Source organism: Elaeis guineensis, chromosome 1 (assembly GCF_000442705.2).
Source record: "Elaeis guineensis isolate ETL-2024a chromosome 1, EG11, whole genome shotgun sequence".
Classification (NCBI taxonomy): Eukaryota; Viridiplantae; Streptophyta; class Magnoliopsida; order Arecales; family Arecaceae; genus Elaeis; species Elaeis guineensis.
In genome coordinates, this window is record NC_025993.2 from 128,484,616 (window position 1) to 128,510,516 (window position 25,901).

At 37.6% G+C, this 25,901-nt stretch overlaps 1 protein-coding gene across 5 annotated transcripts in view; it reads right to left on the reverse strand.

Annotated features, from left to right (window-relative positions):
* The window catches only part of LOC105061299 (WRKY transcription factor SUSIBA2), a 64,539-nt gene that overhangs the window by 29,227 nt on the left and 9,411 nt on the right, over nt 1-25,901 (reverse strand). For all 5 annotated transcript variants that reach the window (XM_073261879.1, XM_029260761.2, XM_029260759.2 and 2 more), the window contains one exon: nt 742-921. In XM_073261879.1, coding sequence (XP_073117980.1) covers nt 742-921 — 180 coding nt within the window. The remainder of the gene's footprint in view (nt 1-741; nt 922-25,901) is intronic.

Sequence of the window (25,901 nt, forward strand, 5' to 3'; positions counted from 1 at the left end):
CTATTGCCACCCTTAGACCGAATCAAAGGAAGGGCAAAAGGCCAAGACTCAAGATCGAGTTTATACTCTTACCCAGAAAGATGCCATGGCTTCTAACTTGGTGGTGATAGGTATGATAATTAATTTTTTGTGTCCTAATTAGTGTGTATACTTGATCATCTTAATGTTGCTTGGGTTACATGCTTACAAATTTAGTTAGGAACAGTTATACAGCTAAGACTGAGTTGTACCAATATTATTTTGGTATCTTCTGCATATGCATGTCTAGTTGGATTTGGTGCTACCTACTCATTGTACCTTCTAGTTTTGCTAAGAAAATGGTATCATGTCAGTACCTTTCGAGCACAAGTTGTAGCATGGCAATAAAAATTCAGTAGTATAATTTTATGTGGCGCCATAGTATTTGTTGAAGTCTGTTCCTGAAGTAAAATTCTTATGCTTATTACAGTCATAACAAATTTACTAAACCAGCCCCTTAAAGTCAAGCAATATGTAACATAATATAAACTGATAAAAACTGCAATACATTACTTGGCCTCAATGTTATCATCTGCAAAGTTGAAATTTGATGGAAATAGTTACTGACACAGGTTAAATAACTTTAATAAAAATATGCAAGAATGATCCAACACATCAACCCTAACATTACTAATGAAAGATAACTCTTAACACTCAGTTTCAATATGGATATGTGAACCGTAGGCAAATTTGATACAACAAAAATAGAGGGCCAGAAATTACTTGTTGAGCACTTTGCAGACATGGAACAGAAACATTGTTAGTTTGAGTCTTAAACATGAATGACGAATCAATATCCTCACAGTTGGCTTTATCTGTACATGCATTTACAGCATATAGTGCCAGAATTTCATGACCGGGCGATGGTAGTTGAAAAGATCCAGTAGTTGGCGATGGCTGTGCCTACAGAAGGAATTTTCCAGATCAATTACAAGAAGAAAATAAGTTCATATGTTGGACATTTTTGCTTAGATAAAAATGCCACAGAAGTTAAAGAAGCACATCATTGTAACATAACTTCCAAGAATTATTTCTTGGTTTCCAAATGTTACTAACAAAAAGATATTAATGACACACAATTGCAAGAAATAAAACAGTTCCATTCTAGGGTATCACCAGCAGAGATGCAGGTATAAAGTTTTGGAATGCTGAACAAGAGGATACTAGAATGACTAAGGGCCTGTTTGGAAATTCTTAGAGGATTGGGCTGAAAATCCTGCAGGAACTGGGCTTGTTGGCCCATCTAGTTTCATCTTTTAAGGAGCTTCTCATATACCAGCCTGAATCCCAGGCTTTGGGCTGCGGGAAGAAGTAAAGGACCCACTAAGGTATTTTTCTTTCTTCCCCCAGGATTTGGGCTGGGAAGTGTTTGGTTGATAGAGCCAATCTACGAATCCAGCGGAAAATTCAGCCCAATCATGCTATATTTCCCAAACAGGCCCCAAGTTATCAATTAAAGGGATTTTCACAACTAGGATGGGTGGTGTTGGTTCCCTTCGAGTATTTCTGAAAAAATAATATCCTACAAGCCAATCGCATATGGAATGCAATGGGGTGTTTTTCTATAATTTGTCTTCCAAACTCATATATTTGATATTGTTATTTAATAAAATAGACTTTTCGATTCATTATATGCTGCATCTTATTATTATTTTTAAGATTATAATGATCCCCATAAATCTGGACAATGATTTAAGGCCGTGATGAGATCACGCCAGTGAGATCTAAATGCTTGATAGCCCTGACCTAAAATATTCTCAATCATTGGTTCATTGAGTCGGAGATCAATAATACCAGTAAGACTGACATATCCTATGTATGCTCCATAATGAGGGTGGTTGATCTCACAACCACTTGTGTGGCGATACTAATACAAAGATGTGGGTGCTCATTAGACAATGAATTTACTGAATAGATCTACGAGAGAACATGTGATGGAGTCTTATTTACATGTCAGCTAAATGTTCTCTAATGGGAGTTGTGCAAGTGATCCTTTGATCTGAGATCACCATGGTACCTTGTGTACGTGAATCCATGTTTTGATTCACTTCCTAACTTGGTTCTCTGATCCTTGTGTGGGGTGTTCTGGCTGTGGTGAAGTATGCATGGAGATTGTGAGTGGCCAATAAGGGATAAATCACTCCTAATAAGGGGAGCGAACATCTTATGTGATTTCATAAGTTGATGATTCTGGAAGTCTTTAGCCAAAGCAGGATGATAATTAAATAAGAGTTTCTAATGTATCATCAACTGAATCATCACCTTCTGATCGAGATATATTTAGATAACCAATTGAGCTTGACATGATTCTATGCCCACAGCTCATCTGAGATGTTGTTTAACTGAAGGATTGAATTGCACCGTAACTTAACACTGAAAGATATTTTGATGATTTCTACCAAATTTCATCTCTTTCAGATGGTCATGACACATTGCTAGACATTAATCTTGACTTGTGGACTCGTTAGAATTAAAAAAATTTAATTCGAGAATTAATTAGGAAGAATCCTAGTTAATTGGGACTCTTGAGCTGACTTAATTTTTTCAGATTAAGGTTAGGTCATAAGTCTGTGTCCACTGCTGGCTAGATTTAAAACCCAATAGATCACACACTTTGGAATTTGGTCTTGGTCTGATTTAATTAGGATTTAATGTAAATCCTAGAGGTTAATTTAGTTTGCTAACACATTGTGTTAACCAAGTTCCAAATTAGGTTAAGTTCCAAATGTTTGAGCTAAACTGAACCTGTTGCCTTTGACCTGAGATTAGGTCTATTTTAATTGGACTCTTACCCAACTTGAAAGAGTTTCAAGTGTGGAAGGACTCCTCCACGCCACTCTGGTTTCACGCCAAAAAATAAATGCCGCCACCCTCTTTTTGCGTTAAGAAGAGGAAGAGTCCTTCTTCCTTAAGTCTCTTAACAATCTCATCGGTTTCCACTGTTTCCTTAATTATCACATGCCAAAAATAAATAAGAAATTATGGGGCGCAGAAGAGGAAGAGTCCTTCTGTGTGAAGCCTCTTCTGCACCACTTAATTCATTGAAGAATTAATTTCTTCGCGTGAGAGTGGAGCGCCAAGAGTTGGCGCCCCTTAGGTCTCCTTGCCGTCCCTTCTTCACCTATTTAAATGGGGTGCCTCTTATAGGATAAGTGCTGGATTTTGGTGAAAAATCAGAGACCTTGGCGTGTGACAAGAGAAAAAAATCTGAAAAACATCAAAAAAAAGACAAGAAAAAAAATTGAGTGAAAAAATAAAAAGAAGGGAGGTGAGAAAAATAGCAAGTGAGGTGTGCTTGTCCTAGGATTTGATTTTTCATGTGTTGGAGCACAAAATCAAATTCTAGGTTGTGAGACTTCTGGAGAGAATTCTCTTGACATGATCCTAGTGGAGAAATCGAAGGCAATAGAGCATTGATGCGATCGTTCTTCGAGTACGAAGCCGGCAGTGTTCTTGTGAAGAAAAGACTGCAGCGGTGCATCGGTTGGAAAGGACCTTGACCATCTTCTATGTGGATCACCATTGAAGGACTTCTACTTTAAAGACTCATGGAGATCACTTTCTTACCATACTGCTCATTTGAGGAAGTATAAGTTTCTATCTCTTTGTATACTTGGATTTTATTTTGTTCGACATCTACAAGGTGATTTTAAGGTTTGAATTTCGGTTCGACAATTTTAATTGTTAAAGCTTTCGATTTGCATATAAAAAATTTTTAAAATTCATATTCTGCTGCATGACCGGAACCCAACAATGATATCAGAGCCAGATTTGTTAGACTTGATCAAACAAGTGCAAAAGTTGTAATATAGATTTGATCTAATTCATATTTTGCCAAAATATTGCATCGATTTCTAGCATCGGTCTTAAAATCAAAAATTATTTTTGACTTTTATTTGAACCATGGATTTAAATTTCAGTTATTAAATTTTGAATTTGTGATAATATAAAATTTAATGGTTCATGGTTGTTTGGTGCTTAAATCGTTTTTAATTAAGGATGTATTGCATGCCTAATTCGATTAGAGTTTGTTTTATATTGACTGAACTTAATATATGTTAAGTCATTTGAACACTCTTTTGTGATTATTGTAATCATTTTTGGCATGACAATATAAATGATATTATAACTTGAAAAAGCATGTTGAATTGCATGATTTGTTTATTACATATTATGTAGTAGTTAGGATGTGCCGAGACCAGTCCAAGACCCTCTATAAAAATCAAATTAAATAATAGTGTTGGGATTCACTTACAAATCAAATATCAAATTTATTTGATCAATTTGTGTCTAGATAAACGTTAAAGGTAGTTTTCTATTTATGTTCGTATGCTGGCCTGACCAACTTTGTTGGTGTCTAAGAAAAGCTACGAAAAGCCTCCCACCTACTGACCTGGCCAATTTGGTCTTATTGAGTTTTGGACTTAGATTGATTAATGATGTAGACACTACAAAGGCCTTCCTTCATACTTAATCAATAGAGTATGTCAAGATCTTCGTAAGCTTATTGCGCTATCCACAAGGTTTATTATAGAAATTGATATGATGTTGACTAAGTGCATACTAATGCTTATGGCATATTGGAATAGTATTGCCTTGTTGTGCTATTTACAAAGACTACATTGTTGAAGTATGACCATATGGGAATGAAGTGTTAACTAGAACACTATAGTTTGTTGTGCTATCCACAAGACTATGAGTGATCTAGAGATAAAAGAAAAATATTGAAAATTGTATGAAGTACAATTAGTAAAGAGTTACTTACTCTTGAACTCATGAATGCTTGTTGTGCTATCCACAAGATGTTTGTGAGGAATAGGGATCTCAATCCTACTTAGAAACAGAATGATGTTTCTCGTTTTTCACACTTGAGGGCTATGAAATTCGTTAAAATAGTAGAAGACACAATTAGACAAAAATCCTAATCTAGTTGTGCATGTCATCATGAGTTGTTCGCTTATACTGTGTTCTTGTTATTATAGATTAACTGCATAAATGACATCCTCACTATTACTTCGAGGCATACTAGATGCAAATAAATTGATCGGACCAAACTATATGGACTAATTGAGAAACTTGAGAATAGTTCTCACTCAGGAGAAAATCTCCTATATACTGGATTCATCTGCACCCGATACGATCGGAGAAGATGCATCCAAAGAAGAAAGAGCCACATATAAAATATGGAAGGATGACAGTGTGATTGTCAAGTGTATCATGCTTGCCTCAATGAACAATGAGCTTCAAAGGCAGTATGAGAACATGGATGTTCCTTCTATACTCCTTAATCTAAAGGAGTTATATGGAGAACAAAGCCAAACTGCTAGATATGAGATATCTAAGCAGTTGTTCCGTGCCCGAATGATGAAGATACATCTGTGCAAACTCATGTTCTTAAGATGATTGATTTGATCATTCGTTTGGGACAACTGGATTTTGCTATGCATGGTGAGCTTAGTCAGCATTTGATCCTGCAGTCACTCTTCGATTCTTTCTCTCAGTTTGTCATTAACTACCACATGAACAAACTAAATATTAGCCTACTTGAACTGCTGAATATGCTTAAAACAGCAGAGAACCATTTCAAAGGTGAAAAGATTCCAGTTCTTCTTGTAGATAAGATCAATAAGAAGAAAGGCAAAAAGGGTTTTAAGAAAAAATTGAACCTTAAGGCTAGCATATCCAAGAAGAAGGTGAAAAAGATCTCCGCCAAAAGTACTTGCTATCACTGCAGCAAAGACGGACACTGGAAGAGGAATTGCAAAGAATACCTTGCAACTGTGAAATATAAAGAAGCAAATGTTGCTAAAGGTTTGTATATAATGCAAACAAACTTATCATTAAGTACTTCAATTTCAGATTCTTGGGTATTGGATACCACCTGTGGCTCACATCTTTGCAAATCGTTACAGGATCTGCAGAAAATAAGGAGTCTGAGTAAAGGTGACTTCGTGCTGTTTGGCACTAGTGGAGAGTCCATCTAGCCAAAGTCGTGGAAACCAAAATATTGAAGTTGTCTTCGGACAAAGTTTTGAAACTGAAGACCTGTTATTATATTCTAAAAATTGTTAGAAATATTATTTCTATACCCTTGTTATTAGAACAAAGTTTTGAAATAAAAGCTAAGAACAATGATTGTTCTATCTATTTTTCTAATAAATTTTATAAAAATACTTTTATTGATAATAGTCTTTTATTTCTATAACTTAGTGATAATATACTTTATGTTGATAATATGAAGAAAAGGAAGAGAGGATGTGAATGTCTCATACCTCTGATACTGCCGACTTGGTCATATAAATGAGTCAAGAATTAACAAATGATACAAAGATAAATTCTTTGATCTTTATGATTTTGAATCATATGGAACTCGTGAATCTTGTCTCATGAGTAAAATGACCAAGACTCCATTTACTGGACATGAAGAAAGGACGAGTGATATTTTGTACCTTGTACATACTGATATTTATGGTCTATTGTCGACTCAAGCCAGAGGTGGATACTCCTACTTCATCACATTTACTGATGATATGTCTATATTTGGATATATGTATTTAATGAAATACAAATCCGAAGCCTTTGATAAATTTAAAGAGTATCAAAGAATGGTTGAGAAACAAACTGATAAAAGTATTAAAACTCTTCGATCTAATCAAAAAAAATACTTAACTAGTGAGTTTCTCGATCATTTAAAATAAAATGGTATTCTCTCTCAATAGACACCTCCTTACACTCCACAATTAAATGGTATTGCGGAAAGGAAGAATCGCACCTTATTAGATATGGTGCGGTCCATGATGTGTTTCACGAATCTTTTGATTTTCTTTTGAAAATTTGCTCTCGAGGCTGCGGTATATATTTTAAACAAAGTACCAACAAAATCTGTCTCTAGCGCTCCATATAAGTATGAAAAAGGAAGAGGCCCAGTCTCAAACACCTTAAGATTTGAGGTTGCCCTATTTATGTCAAAAATATTGATGGACATAAGCTTAGTGCTAAATTAAAAAAAATACAGGTTTGTAGGTTATCCCAAAAAGAGTATAGGATACTACTTCTACCACCCTGCTCAATAAAAGATGTTTGTTAGTAGGCATGCCGTTTTCTTGGAGAGAGTTCATCCAAGAAGGAGGCAGTGGGAGGTCAGTTGAACTTAGAAAGTTCAAGACCTACAATCTATCCAGAATTCACAAGCTGACTCTCAACCAGATGTGCCCATTATTGAGGCACAACCACCACACAAACCTCTCCGAAGATCAAGTAAAGTGCGTAATGTACCACTTAGGTATGGATTTGTCATTGAAAATGACAACACATCTCACATCATTGAGAATAATGATCCTACGACCTATTCGAAAGCTGTCATGAGTGATGACTCTGACAAATGGCTTAAATCCATAAAATCCAAAATGGACTCCATGTATACCAATCAAGTTTGAACTTTGGTTGATGCGCCTGAGGGTGTGACCCCAATAGGCTGCAAATGGATCTTCAAAAGAAAGATTGGAGCAAATGGCCAGGTAGAGACCTATAAAACTAGGATGGTGGTAAAAAATTTCAGACAAAAACAAGATGTTGATTATGAAAAAACTTTTTCGCCTATAGTCATGTTCAAGTCTATTCGGATTATGCTTGCTATTGCTACATACCATGACTATGACATCTGACAAATGGATGTCAAGACTGCCTTCCTCAATGAAAATCTTGAGGAGAAAGTCTATATAACTCAACCAGAGGGATTTGTCTCTAATGGGAGAGCAAATCAAGTATACAAGCTAAATAAATCTATTTATCGATTAAAACAAGCATCGAGGAGCTGGAACATCCGTTTTGATGAAACAGTCAAATCATTTGGCTTTATCAAAAATATGGATGAACCTTGTGTATATAAGAAGACTAGTGGGAGTACTATTATCTTCTTGATCTTGTATATGGATGACATACTGCTCATTGAGAATGACATCCCTATGTTGCAATCGGTCAAGACATGGCTATCACAAAAATTTTTCATGAAAGACTTCGGTGAAACGTCCTATATACTTGGTATAAAGATCTATAGGGAAAGATCGAAAAAGATGTTTGGCTTGTCTCAATTTAGGTACATAGACCTTGTGTTGAAGAGGTTCAACATGGAGGAAAGTAAAAGAGGTTACTTGCCCATGGATCATGGCATACAACTCTCTAAGATGTCTCCTAGGACACCTAAAGAGAGAAATAGAATGAGTTCTATTCCTTATGCTTCGGCTGTAGAATCAATAATGTATGCTATACTGTGTATCAGACTTGATGTGGCTTATGCCTTGTCCATTGTAAGCAGATTTCAGACTGATCCCAGGAAGGATCATTGAAAAGCTGTAAAAAATATATTCAAGTACTTAAGAAGGACTAAAGATATTTTTCTTATATATGAAAGATCTGATTTAAAACTGAAAGGTTATACTGATTCTAGTTTTCAATCTGATTCGGATGATAGCAAATCCATATCTTGGTATGTATTCATCTTGTATGATGGAGCAGTAAGTTAGAAGAGTTCCAAACAGCAAACTGCTGCTGACTCAGTCACTGAGGCTAAGTACATTGCTGCTAGTGAGACTACTAAGGAGGCTGTCTGGATGAAGAAGTTCATCTCAAAATTGGGTGTGGTTCCGAAAATCGAACAAGTGCTCCTTTATTATGACAATATTGGGGCAATTGCTCAAGCCAAGAAACTGAGATCTCATCATAAATCTAAGTACATCCTAAAACAGTTCCACCTCATTCGGGAGATAGTTGAAAGACGCGATGTGATCGTGGAGCGAGTTGACATCAAGAACAATATAGCGGATCCATTCACTAAGACCTTGTCATTGCAGTAGTTTGATCGCTACCTTGATTGTATAGGCATCAAGTATAGGGACGATTAGCTTTAATGTAAGTGGGAGATTGAAAGAATAATGTCCTACAAGTCAATCGCATGTGGGATGCGATGGGATGTTTTTTTATAATTTGTCTTCCAAACTCATGTATTTGACATTGTTATTTAATAAAATAGACTTTTCGATTCATTATATGCTGCATCTTTTATTGTTTTTAAGATTATAATGAACACATAGGTCTGGACAATGATTTTAGGACTATGATGAGATCACACCAGTGAGATCTAAATCCTTGATAGTCCTGACCTAAAATATTCTCAGTCATTGGTTTATTGAGTCGGAGATCAATGATACCGATAAGACTGGCACATCCTATGTATGCTCAGGAATAAGGGTGGTTGATCTCACAACCACTTGTGTGGCGACACTAATACAAGAATGTGGGTGCTCATTACAAAATGAGTCCACTGAGTAGACCTATGAGAGAACATCTGATGGAGTCTTATTTACATGTCAGCTGATTATTCTCTAGTAGGAGTTGTGCAAGTGATCCTTTGACCTGAGATCACTATGGTACCTTGTGTACGTGAATCCATATTTTGGTTCACTTTCTACTTTGGTTCTCTGATCCTTGTATGGAGTGTTCTAGATGTGGTGAAGTGTGCATGAAAGTTGTAAATGATCAATAAGAGATCAGTCACTCTTAATAAGGGGAGTAAACATCCTATGTGATTTCATAGATTGATGATTCTGAAAGTTTTTGACCAAAGTAGGATGATAATTAGAAAAGAATTTCTAATATATCATCAACTGAATCATCACCTTCTGAACGATATACATTTAGATAAGCAATTGGACTTGACATGATTCCATGCCCACAGCTCATCTAAGATGTTATTTGACTGAAGGATTGAATTACACAGTAACTTATCACTGAAGGATATTTTGATAATTTTTATCAAATTCAATCTCTTCCAGATAGTCATGACATGTTACTAGACGTCAATCTTGACTTATGGACTCGTTAGAATTAAAAAAATTTAATTCGAGAATTAATTAAGAAGAGTCCTAGTTAATTGAGACTCTTGAGCTGACCTAATCTATTCGGATTAGGATTAGGTCATGAGTCTGTGTCCACTGCTGGCTAGATTTAAAATTCAATGGATCACACACTTTGAGATTTGATCTTGATCTGATTTAATTAGGATTTAATGTAAATTCTAAGGGTTAATTTGATTTGCTAGCACATTGTGTTAACCCAAGTTCCTAATTAAATTAAGTTCAAAGTGTTTGAGCTAAACTGAATCTATTGCCTTTGATCTGATTGGATTAGGTCTATTTTAATTGAACTCCTACCCAACTTGGAAGAGTTTCAAGTGTGGAAGGACTCCTCCATGCCACTCTAGTTTCACGTCAAAAAATAAATGCCACCACCCTCTTTTTGCGTTAAGAAGAGGAAGAGTCCTTTAAGTCTTTTAACAATCTCATCGGTTTCCACTGTTTCCTTAATTATCACACGTCAGAAATAAATAAAGAAATTATGAGGTGCAGAAGAGGAAGAGTCCTTCTGTATGAAGCCTCTTCTACGCCACTTAATTCATCAAAGAATTAATTTCTCCGCATGAGGAGGTGGAGCACCAAGAGTTGGCGCCCCTTGGGTCTCCTTGCCATCCCTTCTTCATCTATTTAAATGGGGTGCCTCTTATGGGATAAGTGCTGGATTTTGGTGAAAAATCAGAGACCTTGGCATGTGATAAGAGAAGAAAAAATCTAAAAAAAAATCAGAAGAAAAGACAAGAAAGAAATTGAGTGAAAAAATAGAAAGAAGAGAGGTGAGAAAAATAGCAAATGAGGTGTGCTTGTCCTAGGATTTGATTTTTTTCATATGTTGGAGCACAAAATCAAATCCTAGGTTGTGAGACTTCTGGAGAGAATTCTCTTGGCATGATCCTAGTGGAGAAATCGAAGGCAATAGAGCATTGGTGCGATCATTCTTCGAATACAAAGCCGGCAGTGTTCTTATGAAGAAAAGGCTACGGCGGTGCACCGGTTAGGAAGGACCTGGACCATCTTCTGTGTGGATCACCATTGAAGGACTTCTACTTTGGAGTCTCCTAGAGATCAACTGCTCATTTGAGAAAGTATAAGTTTCTATCTCTTTGCATGCTTGGATTTTGTTTTGTTCAACATCTACAAGATGATTCTAGAGTTTGGATTTCGATTTGATAGTTTTAATTGTTAAAGCTTTCGATTTACATGTAAAAGATTTTTAAAATTCATATTCCACTACATGACCGAAACCCAACAATTTCTAGACCTTCCCCCAATGTTGCATGAGACTCGTACTGAAGCCGTCTAAAATATGAATAAAAAAGGAAAGAAACAGATTTTTCTTCCATTGCATGTCTAAAGTTGATTGAAAATAGAATGTTGTGTGCATGATGCTTCAATGAGAGAAATTAACAACCTTACAAATTTCAAGTCAATGGTACATGGACATTATACTATCATACAGTAGTTTGTGCTGAAAGAATTCATTGGTAGAGTGAGAAAGAACATTAGTAAAGAGCATGAGAAGCACCTCAAGAACACTCGAGGAAAAGTGTTCCGGCCTTCAGGGTTTGTTACTACTAGGGCATTGTGCTGTGCTTCATATGGCTCCTATAACATGACATGAGTGCAACCCAACAAAGGAAGACACTAGAAAAATTATAGTAACATGCATCAAGAATTGATGATAGAGAAAACTGTTGTTGTGATGCTTCATCAGCGGATATCCACAACTTTTGACTCAATTCAACTAAGCCTTAATCCGAAACTAGTTAGAGTCAGCTAAATGAATCTATTTCCTCCATCCTGCTCAGTTTAGAGCCATACTTTTTAAAAGATATTAAGATATCAAATCCTTTCTTACTAAATACCATGTGATTTTCGGTCCATCATTATCCATTTTTGTTCCTTCTACATGTATCAAATCTTTCCTTTGTATTAGTGCATCTCTCTGCCTACATTCTAAATGTCCAAATCATCCAAGTCACCCATCTCTCAATTTGTCCTCAATTGGTGTCTCCTCAAACTTTTACAAAATGACTTCATCTCCTATTCCATCTTTATTTCTGCATTACTATATATCCATATCAACATTCTCATTTTGGCCACACTCATTTTGTACATGTTTTCTATCTATCCAGCATTCCGTACCATAAAGTATGGCTGGTTGTATGATTATCCTACAAAATTTTCCTTTTTCAACTGGGCAAGTATCTTACAATCACATAATTTTCTAATTGCATTTCTACAAATCATCTGACTTGCTCTATTCTCTTTAGGATTCATGTTTATAGGTTGTGATTATAGTTTTGGACTGGCTGTTGACCTACCGAAACTCTCCTCCTTTATTTGGGCTTATGACCACCTATGTACAGAGTATTACACATTAAGCACAACATAGACCGAGTTTGGGGAGACTTTCCAGACACAGTTGAAGCATAAAATGGTTGCACACGAGCATCTTCAAGTGTTTGCATAGTCATTATAATAATGAGCATTACGATCATATTGTCGAAAATATTTATGTAAGAAATTTTGCTTGAATCCATTAACATTGTGAAGACTCCAGTTTATTCAATACATCCTAAATTTTTCACCTGGGAAAGACTAGCAAAAAAGTACATACAATGATGTTCATCCTACATTACTTGCCATATAATAGCTGGGTGGCCATGTTTATCTGATAAGCCATCTTCATGTAGGCTTTTCAGTACATACACTTTCATGCATAATGCATTAGGATAAGAAAGTTTCAAAGTATATGAGAGGAACTTTTTAAATGAGATGGCAGCAACAAAGCCACACAAAGATCTCTTAGTGTGAAGGAGGACAAGAAGGTGGGCAAACAAAACCTCTCCAGCAATACTTTAATCCGCCTAGGCCAGGTTCTTGATAGCCATCAAAGACCTCATCACAAGGGTGGCCAACCAATCTGAGGACAGTTTGCTGACACCCCTTCACATATGGATCTGCTGCCACCTAAGAATCCTTGACATAGGAGTCGAATACTAACAGCATAGGAATCCTGCATACAGAAGATCTCTTTTTCTAATTTTCTTAAAAAGTTTTAAGAGGCAGCATAGTCCACATTTTGAAAGTGAAGGACATGTAGAGTTATGAGGAGGAGAAAAAGGATGGTTATAGGTTGAACTGTTGAAGTACAGAACTCTGAAATCATTTAAACCAAGCTTTTGAGTGATTTTAGTGCTAGTTTTTCTACACTCCAAAGGGAACCAAATCATTGTAGTCTAAATGGTTATCTTTTTTGAAAGTCAAGGTAGTCTACTTTTGACTCAAATAAACTAACAAGCAGTATCAAGAACCTTTAATGAGATGACAACATAATTTGGAGCTTTATTAGCCTTTTCAAAACATGGATGAATTCTCTTTAGAAGTTACAACAATCTCTGCCCCTTTATTTGCACAATTCTTTCAATTGCAGTCAAAGGTAGAGCACCATTCAACAAAAAACAACCAGCTGATCAGCTAGAACTTGGTAAGGTGCTGATTCCTAATTAAGAAATAAAAGAAATAAAAGAAAGAAAAGTGGAAAACCTCACATTTGTCCCTGTATTATCTATTTTTGGCACTGTTTAAGCCAATCTTCTGAGCTAAAATAATATAAATCAAAAATATTTTTTGCTTTCTTGGTAATCCAGCAATGAGTTTAGGGAAACATCATAAGCATTTGGAATGAGTAGAAGAGTTCATTATTTAGCATAATAGCCAGAATTTAGTTTATGTATGCAGAATTGCTAATGTTAGCATTAATAACATAAACATTGTCATCGATTACCCTAATTTTACTTTAGAAGACAAGATTACATATTCCCATGTCATCTGCCCAAGTATGTCTTAGATGTTGAAGCTACTGCATGCATAAGAATGACCTGGTTATTTACCCATTAGTTCATGCATACTATGGACAGGTTACAGCCAATCTCTGGCAAGGGTAACCCAAAAACAACAAGGCCACTTAGCTTCCTCACTTCAAAAAGAAAAAAAAAAAAAAAGGAGAAAGAATTAAAATTTCCCCATATTTTTTAGGACACTTTAAGCAGTGTGCTAATATTTTTAATATAAAATTATCAAGATTATATGAACACTTTAAGCAAAGTATAATTATATTCTTAATATAACTTTGTCAAAGTTATATGACACTTTAAGCAAAATGTCAAGTGCCCTCATATTTTCAATGTAAAATTATCAAGATTATATGGACACTTAAGCAAAGCATCATTATCTTGTTAATATAAGGTTATCAATGTTATATGAACTCCTTAAACAAAATGTCCTTATTTTAAATATAAATATGCATGGTTAGAATCAATTTTTAACTATCTTAACATAGCATAATTGAACCTAGCAAACAAATTTAACAACTTATAGACTCATGGCTATTCCATTAATTTATTTGTTAAATAGCACATATAGTTCTATGTTTCTCTCTCTTGAATAAGCATCTAAAACAAGGGTCGCCATCCTGGCATCAGACCCTATACTGGTATCATCCTATTATAGTGTTGGCATGCAGTTTGATACAGTATGAGACAGCATACCGAAAATTAGTACCATACAAGACAGCATACCAGTTTGGCACTGATACAGTGTGGTATGCCACGTACTTGGGGGGTATGGGATGGTATGGCAGACTATAATCTAAAGACACATACAAACACATATATGTATGTGCTGTGTCCCAATGCCTAGGTTTTCGAAGGCCGCGATTTCCAACATTTAAGGACACTTGGCATCTATGCCAACTGTCTAGGTAACACTAGTCATGAGGGATTTAGCTTGCTTTTCTGTGTCTAAGTGGTAGGAAGAAGGTGGACTTATGGTTTCTCTAGAAGAGTTATTAGTAATCCTAATATTTTCTTGAAAACATGCTAATCCCAAGGACTTGACCGGCAATATTTTTCTAGGCCTCAAGTCTACTTCAAGTCCTCATTCAGTTAGGTTTCATTTCAAACTTTACCAGTAAATTAGGAGCCATTTTTTAGATGTAATTAACACCAAAATAACTAGTTTTGTGTGTGTAACAGATGGTTGACTAGTTTCCTAGTTTGGAGTTCTAATTCAACTCAATTTAGGTTACATGTCAGTAGTCAACCAGCCATTTAGCTTCCTAGTTCTAGTCAGCTATTTGGCTTGGGACTAATTCCTCTCTAGATAGTCCTTACAGTAGGATTTCTGACCAGACAAGCCTCTTTTCATAAGAGGTGGTATAGACAAAAGATATCTAGCAAGCACCCATTAATTAATCATGTGGAGACCTCTCTATATGTTGACACACACATTGAAATGCAAATCTAAAAGCAAGAATAGATATGTGTTCACATGAGAAGCAAAGAAACTAGCAGGAGACAAGTTTGCAAGTTTTCTCCCTTTCCACCATTCAGGTGTAGCCATCTTGCTTCTATGATGCATTGGCCTAGCTCCGCTCAACAACACCGAGAACTTCATCTGCCATCTAGAATATATCATTCCACCACCCCTTCAGCATCCCCTCTTTTCTCTCACCCTTCTCCTCATTTTGTCAAAATCCAAGGTTCAAAAGCTGCCCGAGTTTGTTGGCCTTTGCCTCACCACCAATGGCCTCCACTCTCATCAGCATTGCACTTGTCCAATGAGGATGGGACTATCAAGTATCAACACTAGGCTAATCCTCATGCCAAGGGCCTCCAAGAGGTACCCAAGGTCAGATTGGAATGAATAACGCCTTGAGAAGGTACCCTATTGGTTGTCAGTGTAGTAGAGGTGGCAAGATCACCCATAATGGAGGTGACAAGAGCACTACAGACCATAGGTCACTCTTCCTTGGAGATCTTCCTAATTGACACAAGATCTTGGGTGGTTGGATACCAATTTGTATTATTTTGGATGGTAATGTGTATTGGATGGCAAAATGACATGCTTCTTATGTGTGTATTAGTTGGCCATGGACTCTGTATTTGCAAAATAATGTTTTGTACAATATTTTACCTTCGTCTGACATGTGTATTATATGGAAAAATGAGGTAATTCTTAGACCTGTAATATTTGAATATATGTTGTGTATGAATATATCAGAGAGTTAGAGCAAAAGGCCCAACAACACCCCCCCGCCCTTTTTTCCCATTTTGTGATTTGGCGCACCGGCAAAAGCTCTGTTAAGGGGGTTTCTTACAGAAAAGAGGCTGGTACACTAAGATTTCATGGGATGGGGTGCATGGCATGCTAAGAGGGCCTCATATGATCAATTAAGGGGCCTCATCAGAGGATGTTTGTCCAATCCAACTTTATGAAGGTCTTAGGACAATTGTACAGAGTTCATATGAGAATAAAATGCACATTTAGGTCATTTCCTTCTCCTCTTTCTTCCTTGTATTCTATCTATATTATTCTCTTTTCCTTTTACAATACTTCCCCTTTTCCTCTATTCTTAAGCTATACTTCTTCAGCCGTGATGAGACACCAGTTTCACTCATAAACCAGATCTGGATAAATTCAACTGGTGGTTTCCTCTCGAAAACAGTTTAGTGTCAGTTCTGAAGTTGATTAATCTTACAGATGAGTGGAAGTGGTCAAAGTTGTATTCAGGTCAAATTAGATTTGAATGAGAATTTGTCTTAGAACTATATTCCGTAGCCTTTAAATCTCAAGGCCACACCAGAAGAACACAACTTGATATGATGAGTTTATTCTTTTTAAACAAATAGTGGGTTTCAGTTGTGTGCTTTATAAGATGTAAGAATTAAGTTTTGAATAAAACAAGTAAATTGATCTTTTGCGCAAAATGTTTCCAGAGTGCATCTTTCATTTTGATGCTTACTGTAATAATGGAGCATCCGTTGTTGTATGGGTTATACCCTATATTAACCATCACTTTTTACAAATTTTGGATTGCCAACACTCTTAAAAACTTGACCATTGGAACAGGAGCAACACTTTGTAGCATTCCAAAAACTGAAGTATAGTGATTCTGTTGCTCCAAAGTGCTAAATTGGCAAAAGATTTTGGAATGTTTTGTTAAATTAGACCACTTGGGGAAAATTTGATGCTTCAACTCTCATATATTCCAAGTATTGGCTAGATTGACTGGAAGATTCAATTTCTTATAACAAATTGTCAGTCTTTTTCTTACTTTAATAAAATACCATACGTACTATTTACCTAGCCCACCATCTATCATAAACATATAAGAATTTACTTTTGTACGCAAAGGTTGGAGCATTGTGTGTCATTGGCATGCCAAGCTAGCACTAGAATAGTGCATAATGTGATGGGCTTTGCCTTTCCCTGTTTGTGTTTGCAACAGACTAGATGCTAAGTACTAGCATGAAGCTGATATTGTGCTTCCACTGCATGTCAGTAAGGCAGAAGCATTGGATATATTTACCATGCTGAATAGCACTTACATTGATGATTTTATGGAAGTGCCAACTTGGGAAATTTTTGGGATGTCATTGGGTCAAACATCTTTGCAGAGCTTGACAATAGATAGCTGCCAAGTGACTAGGTAAGACTTAGTGTAATATCTAGTTTGTTCATTGTAAAGCCAAAGTACAAGGTCAGGTCTTAACAAAGACATCTGGAGTTCATATAATACAACGAGAGGTTCTAATAGTTTTCCTATAAAAGGAAAATTCAAGGATGTGTGCAGGTAGTTAGGTACTATCATATTTGAATAAAGTTTTAAATCTTTTGAAAGAGTTAAAAGTACTAAAACTCTAAATAGGCTGCTTGAGATGATAATTTGCATGAAACATTGTTAGGACAAATTTTATTTGGAGATTCATAAACTACTAAAACTCAGTTTCTTATTTGTCCTTTCTTATTCCTTTCTGAAATATTTCCTTCTACAATGTTGCTTGCTAATTGCAAGAATACAGCATTTCTTTCCTTCAAATTGGTTCCGGACCAATTAATCTTATTTCCATATAGGCAATACATTTGAAATTTAGAAAGGAAGAATCATAAAACATTAATTCAAAACTAGGATTTATTATCACGTATAATGCCAATTTCACTAAGAGACGCATTTTGTGTATTATCCACATGCCCCAAAGCATCAAAAACTTGAAAAATCCAAAAACCTCAATAGAAAGAAATTTCTATTCAACTTATGCATGTATCTATGTGTTGATTGATATCCCTATATCTCTTGATTTGTGTCTACAAATCAGGGATTGTAATTTATGTATTTCCATATCTAGGGTAGGAGATATTTGTCATTGTTTTGTTTCCTACTGTAATTGATTCGAAAAATCTGTATAATCCTAAACAGAAAATATATCAAATCCTGTTTAGGAAATATATCATTAGGAGATCAATAGATTCATTGTACCTAGATCTTTATTCTCTATATATAGAGGCTCTTGTAAAATGAAAGATATACAAGCAATTCTAATTATCAACAGTCTTAAGTTGGTATCAGAGCCTTTGTCAAAATCTGGTGGACCCACTGTCCTCCATTGAAAGCTTCTAATCAGTCGAATCTCCATACCATGTATCTTTCCAGCAAGCCTCGGTAACACTGTCTTTGTCCCCTCCTTACATTCCTGCCTCTGTTTTAGTTTTCGCCGTTCTGTCCCTGTTTTTGGTCATCATCTCATCGTCAGATCTGTTTAATAAAATCATTCTCTCATGGCTTTCGCATTAGATTTGAAGAAGGCCTTATTTTCTTTGCTTTCTCTTCAGCCTTTGTCTCTAACACGGCTGACCGTGGAGGTCGAGGCCATGGTCGTGGTGGTAGTAGAGGGGGCCGTGGATCTGGTAATCACCATCAATATTTCTTTTGTAATTGCTTGGGCCATACTCGAGACCGGTGCTATTCTTTGCATGATTTTTCAGAGAAATCAGCTAATGTGATACAATCTCAGGCACCAGATATTAAGAGTGACAACAAGAATGTTTTATCAGACAGTGAATACAAGGAGTATCTTTAGTTTAAAGCAACCCAACAAGCTTCATCTTCAGCTACTATTACCCATACTGATAATTCTACGGTTTGCCTCTCTTATTCTTCGTCTGGTGGATCCTAAATTTTGGATTCTGATGCTTCTGATCATATAGCCGACAATCCTTTCTTTTTCTCAAAATTATCAGCTCCCAAAACACCACATTACATCATCCTCGCCAATGGCTCTAAAGCTAAAGCCACTGGCATTGGTCAAGCTACACCTCTCCCTTCTTTATCCTTAAATTCTTTTTTTTTATACCAAGTTGCCCCTCTAATTTAATTTCTATTAGTCAACTTACTCGCACTCTTGACTGCTCTATAACCTTTACTGTTGATTCTTTTCTTATACGGAACAGACGATTGGCGTAGGATCTAAATCACAAGGACTTTATTATCTCCAGCCTCCATCCTCTACCATATGTGCTGTCACAGAGTCTCCTAGTCTCCTTCACCGTCGTCTAGGTCATCTGAGTCTAAATAAACTAAGAAAGATGATCCCTCATCTCTCTCATTTGCAGTCTTTAGAGTGTGAGTCATGTCAACTTGAAAAACATGTTCAGGCATCCTTCAAGCAAGATAAATAATCAAGCAAAGTCTCCTTTTGACATCGTTCATTTTGAAGTTTAGGATCCTAGTCGTATCAGTTCTATCTTAGGATATAGGTACTTTGTTACTTTCATTGATGATTTTTCAAAATGTACTTGGATATCCTTAATGAAAGATCGTTCAGAGTTGTTTACTATTTTTCAAAACTTTTACAATGAAATTCAAACTCAGTTTGGACACCCTATTTGCATTTTGCGTAGTGATAATGCAAAAGAGTATTTTTTTGCTCCCTTCAATTCTTTCATGGCATCTCATGATATGATTCATCAATCCACCTGTCCACATACTCCATAACAAAATGGCATAGCACAAAAAAAATATCGTCATATTATTGAGACAGCTCGTACTCTTTTGTTACATGCTATGCACCCTTAAAGTTTTAGGGTGATGCTGTCCTCACCGCTGGTTACTTGATAAATTGAATGCCATCATCTGTTTTAAATAACCAAGTATCTCATTCTCTTTTGCTTCCTAAGGACCCTCTTTACATGTTCCCCCTCGTGTTTTTGGTTGTACCTGTTTTGTGCATGATCTTTCTCCAGATCTTGATAAATTGTCTACCCATGCTATTAAATGCATTTTTCTTGGTTACTCTTGGGTTCAGAAGGGATATCGGTGTTATTCTCCTTTCACACATCGATTTTACATATCTGCAGATGTCACCTTCTTTGAGGACACACCTTATTTCAGCTCATCGATGGAGCCTGAATCCATCTCTCAGCTCTTACCGATTTTCTATCTTGATCTATTAGTCTCTATTTCTTCCGAACCTCTTGCTCCACCTGCTCAGTCGATACATTCCTCACCACGCCCACTTATCATTTGTCAGCGTCGACCACAACTTGGGATTTCGGAGACTATTCCCACTCAAGATTCAAGTGATTTATTTTCTACTCCAACGTCTCTACCTGTCTCGGGCCTACTTGAGCATTCCACTGACTGACCTATAGCTCTCCGTAAAGACATATGCTCTACTCATAATCCTCATCCTATTTACAATTTTTTGAGCTATCATTGTTTATCTTCATCTCATTATGCCTTTGTTTCTGTCTTGTCTTCCGTTTCTATTCTTAAAACTGTCTAGGAAGCACTTTTCCATTCGAGATGGCGTCAGGCGATGATTGATGAGATAGCAGTCTTGGAATCCAATAACACATGGACTCTTGTTCCTTCCCCTCCTTGAAAAATCTACGGTTGGTTATCGATGGGTTTTTTACTATTAAAATGGGCCTTGATGGACAGATGGATTGTTTGAAAGCACGTCTTGTGGCTAAGGGCTATACTCAGATCTTTGATCTTAATTATGGAGACACATTCTCCCCTATTGCTAAGATGGAGTCTGTCCAGCTCTTCTTATCAATGGTTGCCATGAACTATTGGCCTCTATATCAGCTGGACATCAAAAATGCCTTTCTACATGGTGCCTTGGAGGAGGAAGTTTATATGGAGCAACCACCTGGGTTTGTTGCTCAGGGGGAGACGAATCTAGCTTGCAGGTTACACAAATCGCTATATGGCCTTAAGCAATTTCCCCGAGCATGGTTTAGAAGATTTAGTTAAGTCATACAGCAATTTGACATGGTCTGTAATGAGGCAGATCATTCTATATTTTATAAACATTCATCCTCTAATCTATGCATCTACCTTGTGGTCTATGTCGATGATATTATCATTATAGGTGATGATCATGACGGTATCAAAGGCCTAAAGCAGCACTTGTTTCAACACTTCCAAACTAAGGACTTAGGCCAATTGCGGTACTTTCTTAAGATCAAAGTAGCCCAATCAAAAACAAGCATCGCCATCTCTCAAAGGAAGTATGCCCTTGACATTCTGGAAGAGACTGGGATGCTAGATTGTAAACCAATCGATACTCCTATGGATCCAAATATGAAACTTCTACCAGATTAGGGAGAGCCCAATTCAAACCCAGGCCGGTATCGGAGACTGAAAATTAAATTATCTCACCATGACCAAACCAGACATATCCTTCACTGTTAGTGTTGTAAGTCAGTTTCTTAACTCTCCTTGTGACATTCATTAGATTGCAGTGGTTTGGATCTTGAGATATTCTCCTGGAAGAGGATTGATTCATAAAAATAGAGGCTACAAAGACATTGTTGCATATACAGATGCAGATTGGGCAGGATCCCCTAGTGATAGAAGATCGACTTCTGGGTATTGTGTTCTTATTGGAGGCAATCTCATCTCATGGACAAGCAAAAAACAAAATGTGATTGCCAGACCAAGTGCAGAAGCAGAATATCGAGCTATGACCTTTACTACATGTGAACTTATATTGTTGAGACAACTACTTCAAGAATTGAAGTTTTGCAAGATAGACTCTATGAAACTCATTTGTGATAATCAAGCAGTTTTGCACATTACTTCCAATCCAATCTTCCATAAGCGTACTAAACATATAGAGATTGACCGCCATTTTATCCGAGAAAAGATCATCTCTCGAGAAATCACTACCTGGTTTGTGAATTCTAATGATCAACTAGTAGATATCTTCACCAAATCACTTCGGGGTCCGAAGGTAACATACATATATAACAAGCTTGATGCATATGATATATATGCACCAGTTTGAGGGGGAGCGTTGATTGATATCCCTATATCCCTTGATTTATGTCTACAAATCAAGGATTGTAATTTATGTATTTTCATATCTAGAGTAGGAGATATTTGTCATTGTTTTGTTTCCTATTGTAATTGATTCGAGAAATCTGTATAATCTTAAACAGGAAATATATCAAATCTTGTTTAGAAAATATATCATTAGGAGATCAATAGGTCCATTGTATCTAAACCTTTATGGCTCTATATATAGAGCCTCTTGTAACATGAAAGATATACAAGCCATTCTGATTATCAACAGTCTTAAATCTATGTATCCATATACATGTGTGTGACACATCCACGTGGATGCTTGGACTATGAATGTGGGTATGCATGTATTTATGTGCATACTGAACTGATTAGTCAACAATACCTTCTATTAAACACAAACTTTCATTTCTTATGAAAATGAAGAAAAGAAAATGGTAGAACACTTTGGTGCACTTGCCCAAACCCTTAAACTATTAGCACTTAAAATAGTTGAAATATTGTAGTGCCATCATTTGAATTATGCTAGTCTTTGATAGGGCATTCCAAGAAGTTGTGCCACTTGAAACTTGAAATCAAGGTATGCTAAACTGGTACCGCCGGCCGTTTCGGCCGGCCGACGGTATAGCTCGATATGATTTCATACCGTACCAAACCGGAAGAAAAAAAGAGAAAGAGAGAAAGAGAGAGAGAGAGAGAAAGAGGAAGAAAAAAAAAAGAGGGAGGGGAAGGAGCCGGCGGGGCCGCCAGACGGCCTCCGACTGGTCGCCGTGGCCGTCGGAGGGCGTAGTCCACACACGCGGCGCCGCAAGCATGAAACAGGGGCATCGCCCCTGTTTCGCAATTTTTTAAAAAAACATGGTTTTAAGTGAAGTCGACAAACGATTTGTCGGTTTCACAATTTTTGTTTTTTTTTTTAATTCTTAAGTCGGCAACCCAGTTGCCGACTTCATAAGTTTAAAACAAAAAAAAAAAAGAAAAAATCGAAACAGACGTTGTCTGTTTCGAAAAAGAAGGGGCTGGAGCCGCGGAGGGGCTCTGCCCGCTCGACCGCCCTCAGACCGTCGGCGTCGGCTCGCCGGCCACCGGGAGCCTCGCAACGGAGGCACCGTCCGTCCGGTAGGTTCTCCGCCCCTCCTCCGAGCGCTCTCTCTCTCTTTTTTGCTCTCTTGAAAGTCCTATCGGACGATACGGGGCTCAAAAGCCCTCCGACAACCGCAGCCGGCCTCCGGCGGCTCCCACCTCCCTCCCTCCCCTCCCCTCCCTCTCTCTCTCTTTCTCATTTTCCGATCTTTTTTTTCGATACCGTCGGTGTACCGATTTTACCGGCCGAATCATGCCGGTTCCCCGTCGGTCCGATACGAGATGGGGTGTACCGGCCGGTTCGGCACGGTATGGCAAACCTTGCTTGAAATGCTCTCTAACTAATGTAAGTGGGGCATTAAACATCTAGGGAGCCCTTATATCATGCCATGTGGTGATATGTTATGAGCATCAAAAGTGTTGACATTGGTCTATTGTACCATCCCATATCGCCTAATATGGCTTGTACCACCTGATATAGGGCATACCATACCATACCAATCTCGTACCAATATACTATCTTGTATCATACCAACATTCGGTATGCTGTCTTGTACCATACTGAACCATGTGCAGACACTGTAATAAGATGGTATTAATAAAGGGTCCAATATCGAGACAACAAACCTACTATTGACCCTACAAAATTCATAAAAATTTACTTATTGAACTAACAATTGGTCAGATGAGTCATGCACCACCTTTGAAAGTTATGAAAAAAATGTCAAGCAATAAAGACTTAGATTTTCTAGCAAAAGCTATTCAAACCTTATATATTTTATCAGACCATTTTTTAATTGCTTTCTAGTGGTAAAAGTGTCTTTAGTTGCCAAATTTATTTTTGAACTAGTTAGATAAACCTAGCATCCTACTTCATAGTAAATATGCATGTTAATTCCTTATTTAAAGTCTATAAAATACATATTAGTGTTGAAGTAAGTCTAGTACACATACCAATAATACAACTCAACTTCAATAAACCTTGATCCCAAACTTGTTGAGGTCAGCTATATAAATCCTTTTCCTTCGTACTAGGACATACTTCTTGAAAGATGTTGAGATATGAAGTGCTTGCCTACTACTTCATACCATGTGATTTTCAACCTACCTCTACCCCTCTTCATTCTCTCTACATGTATCAGATCACTCCTCGTTGGTGCACTCCTCACCTATGTTGTACATATCCAAACCATCTAAGTCGTCCTATCCTCAATTTGTGCTCAATTAGTTCTATCCAAGGATCACTGACTGGGAACCGAACCCCACGCTGGCCAGTGGTGGTACGAGTTGGTACGTCCCCATACCTGACATATCGGGCCCGAACCGACATGGAAATGGGGGATGAACCAACGAAGAAAACAGAGATTAAGAGGGGGAGGGAGGGAGAGAGAGGGAAGGAACAGAAGGCCGGTGAAGATGCCTGCGGTGACCGCTAGAGGACCGTTGAGGCCGCCGGAGGGCCGCTCGAGGCCTCCCAAGCTCTACTGTCCTCCATGAGAGAAACTAAGAAGAGACAAAGGAGGAGAGAGGAGGGAAGGGAAGGCGGTGAGGAGGCCACCAAAGGACTGCTGGATGACCGCCCGGCCCAAAACCCTTCCATGGCTGTCGCAGGTTCAAAACGGGGGATTCACCCCTGTGTCATTGGATCTTTTAAAAAATTCGACAAAATAGGAGCAAAGCCCCTATTTCGAACCCGTGGTGACCACGAGAGGGTTTTGGGCTGCCCGATGGCTCCGACGGCCTCCCTGCCGCCTTCACCTCCCTCCTCTCCCCTCCCTTCTCTCTCTATCTCTCTTTTCTCAGTTTCTCTCGTGGAGGGGCGTGGAGACTCGATGGCCCTCCAGCGGCCTCGACAAGCCACCACCAACCTTCCCTTCTCCTTCACTCTCCTCCTCTCTCTCTTCGTCTCTTTCCTTCTCTCTTGCTCCATTTTCGGCGACATTCCGAATTAGACACCCGAATCGCACCGAGTAGCTGCCAGTATAGTTCGACACACCCCGAACTGCCAAATTTGGGCTGGTTCGACGAACACTGATTCTATCTCTACCTTTTTATGAATGATTTCATTTATTATTCTCTATTTTCTTATATTACTATATATCTATTTCAACATTATCATTTCAGTCACATTCATCTTGTGAATATACCACCTAATATTCTATACAATAAAGCATTACTAGTAGTATATCTGTCTTGTAAAATTTTTTTTTCAACTTAGCAAGTATCCTATGATCACATAATATCCTAGTTATACTTCTCCATTATCCAATCCTATGGATAACATCCTCTTCAATATCCTCTTATTAATAATCAATCTTAAATACCAAAAATGATCACTCTTAGGAACTGAAGGATCCTCAATTTTCATTCCATTTTCATCTCTATCTCTAATTTTACTAGAAACCGCATTCTGTGTATTCCATGATTCATCGAACCATTCCAAATCAGATGGTTTAAGACATTCTGAGCCGTACCGACCGCAAACCGAGATGGTTCAATTTTCCCAATCGGAACACCGGACAAAGGCAGAGGGAAAGAGAGAAAGAGAGAGAGAAGAGGGGAGCGAAAGAGGGGATGATGCCGCTGGAGGGCCAGCGGTGGCCCGTCGAGGCTGTCGGAGGACTGCGAAGGCCTCTGCGGCTTCGTGTCACCCAAAAGAACATTTAATTGAGAGAGATAAGAGAGAAAGGGGGAGCGAAAGGAGGCACAGCCAATGAAGAGACCGTCGGAGGGTG